At 45.9% G+C, this 2,500-nt stretch overlaps 1 protein-coding gene across 1 annotated transcript in view; it reads left to right on the top strand.

The window, feature by feature from the left end:
* Window positions 1-796, top strand: part of si:dkey-261h17.1 (hematopoietic progenitor cell antigen CD34) — a 24,389-nt gene extending 23,593 nt beyond the window's left edge. Inside the window, exon 8 of the mRNA XM_042098190.1 lies at window positions 244-796. Within this exon, the coding sequence (XP_041954124.1) occupies window positions 244-438 (195 nt within the window). The 3' untranslated portion in view covers window positions 439-796. The remainder of the gene's footprint in view (window positions 1-243) is intronic.
* The last annotated feature ends 1,704 nt before the right edge of the window (window positions 797-2,500 follow it).

Genomic DNA, 2,500 nt, shown 5'->3' on the forward strand with positions numbered 1-2,500 from the left:
TTCCCAAAACCATAGTTGCTTTGTTGGTTGCAATGCAATTTCCCATTGCCAACCAACTAAGTTGCTAACAGGTTAGCAACTATGGTTTTGGGAAACGCACCCCAGGTTTTCAAGTATACAGTGTTGCAAGATAGTACATACCAAAGTTCTCCCTAGTGAAAAGTATATTCTGTTAAATAATAGCCTGTGTTGACGTACACATTATCTGACTGCTAACATGGCTGCTTCCCCATCATCCTCCAGGCTGAGGACTCTTACCCAGTAGATGAGGAGAACCAGGGCAACACTCTGGTGTCTGTGGCCCCCCTCAACCCCCCTGAGCCCCAGGAGAAGCCCAGCATCAACGGGGAGTCCCCTGATGGAGTGAAGACCCAGGCCCCCGCAGCCACCAACGGACACTCCACTGCCAAGACCCCCGTGGCTGATACTGAGCTGTGAGGGCGAGGGAGGGACATCCACCCCACCCACCCCGGCCCGCCCCACCACCACCGCGCCCCACCTCACCCTTCACACCTACTCCCCACCGCCCAAACAGCCAGCCAGATCCCCAAGCCGGAATGAAGCCTGATCTGCACAGGAATCAGCTGCTATCTGGGCACACACACACACACACACACACACACACACACACACACTGTACTGACACGTATGGGCACACACATAGAAATACACAGACACACTGATTGAAATTGAACACAATTGAACACAAATTTGCTCTCACATTCATTTGGAGACGAGTGACACACACACACACACACACACACACACACACACACACACACACACACACACACACCTTTCTACAAACTCCTCTTTCTCCCCAGTGACTTATGATTCTATCCACAAGCAAGCCCTATAAGCTGCGTAACAGTATTGATGATGAGAATGACAACCTAATGGTGGTTCAATAAGAATTATACATTTGATTATGAATAGGTAGTTGTATGTTCACCACAGAAGTCTTTGATGTGAATGACACCTGACTGGCGGGTCAATGAGATCATGATGAATTGTGTAGCGGTACATTAGCTACTTTATCTCTGCTAGCCAGGTATGGATGAAATGGTAAACCAAATGACAATGATGGCAACGGTGGTGTTGGTCAAGGTGATGATATTAGTAATGCGTTTTGTATGCAGAGGTTGTAGAGGTTGACCTCTGGCTGGCTGGTTGGCATTAGAAGTCTGGTCAGCATCTGAAAAGGAGGGGAGGAGGCTTTCCATACTTCACCACTGGCCTCGGTGACTGCAGCCGACCATCCGAAAACCCTGTGCCTTTTCCAGCGTATTTCAAAAGCCTCCTACAGGCACACACACACACACACACACACACACACACACACACACACACACACACACACACCTCCCAAAGGGGTTTGTACATGCCAGGCTGCTGGGTTAGTGACCCAAGTAGTTAAGAATTACACCTTCACATCTGTTTACAAACAACCCTGAACGAAATCAACGGGAGAAATGTGTTTATTCGGGTGTTCTGACTGAGTGGTCGAGTTTGAATGTTTGAATGTGTTTGCGAATGTGGGTCTTTGGTTAGCGAATACCTTTATGTCCCATGTTTTGAAATACTGCGTGCTTGTATTGAAGCTAGTATATGCTTTGTTCATGTGTGTGTGTGTGTTGTTTGCTTGTGTGCTTGTGTGTGTGTGTGTGGGTTGGGGGGGGATGGGGGGGGGGGTAGACCTGTCAGTGGCTGACAGGCTCTGTGTGTGTCATGTCGTGGTGCACAAGTCTTGCGTAACTGTTTATCTCAGCAAAGGACAAAGTGATGACTCGGAGGAGTGGAGCCGATCAGAGCGGGGCTCCTCTGTGACGTCTATAGGGCTTAATGGTAATATCACAGACTTTCTGCTCAAGTTGTACGTTAAGAACCTCCAGTTCATTACTGCAAGCAGCCAGGATTGTTCCATCCGGGCAGCACAAGCAAACATCATAGGCAATCTCAATGTGTTACTGAAAACTGATTTTTTTGGAGTGTGTATTTGTACAGCTTTGTAATTCAGTATTATGCCTTCAATTTTTGAAAAAGTACCATTGTAATAGAGTAGTTATATGCATAGTCCTAATTGTTGTTAACTTTTTTTTGTTTCCGCTTGTTTGTGTTTTGTATTCTTTTTTTCCTTCTTTGCTCATACCTTCTACTGTACATCAGCATTAAGCCAAAGAAAAACACTGTGTGTGTGTGTGTGTGTGTGTGAGAGACAGAGAGAGAGAGAGAGAGAGAGTGAGAGAGAGAGCATGAGAGACAGAGACAAATTGTGTAAGAGTGTGTAAGTGTGAGAGACAGCCACAGATAAAGTGTCTGAGAGAGTGTGTGTGTGTGAGAGAGAGAGTGTGTTTCCTTGAGTGATGTGCTGTTGCCCATGATCATGTAGTGGTCATCTTTGTGCCTTTCTATTTGTATAGGCCTGATAATGTACAGTTTTTTAATACAAAATATTTGGCATGTTTTTTATTAGAATTATTTCACCCCTTAATTGTTCAAT

The sequence above is a fragment of the Alosa sapidissima genome, chromosome 7, assembly GCF_018492685.1.
Source record: "Alosa sapidissima isolate fAloSap1 chromosome 7, fAloSap1.pri, whole genome shotgun sequence".
NCBI classification, from domain to species: Eukaryota; Metazoa; Chordata; class Actinopteri; order Clupeiformes; family Clupeidae; genus Alosa; species Alosa sapidissima.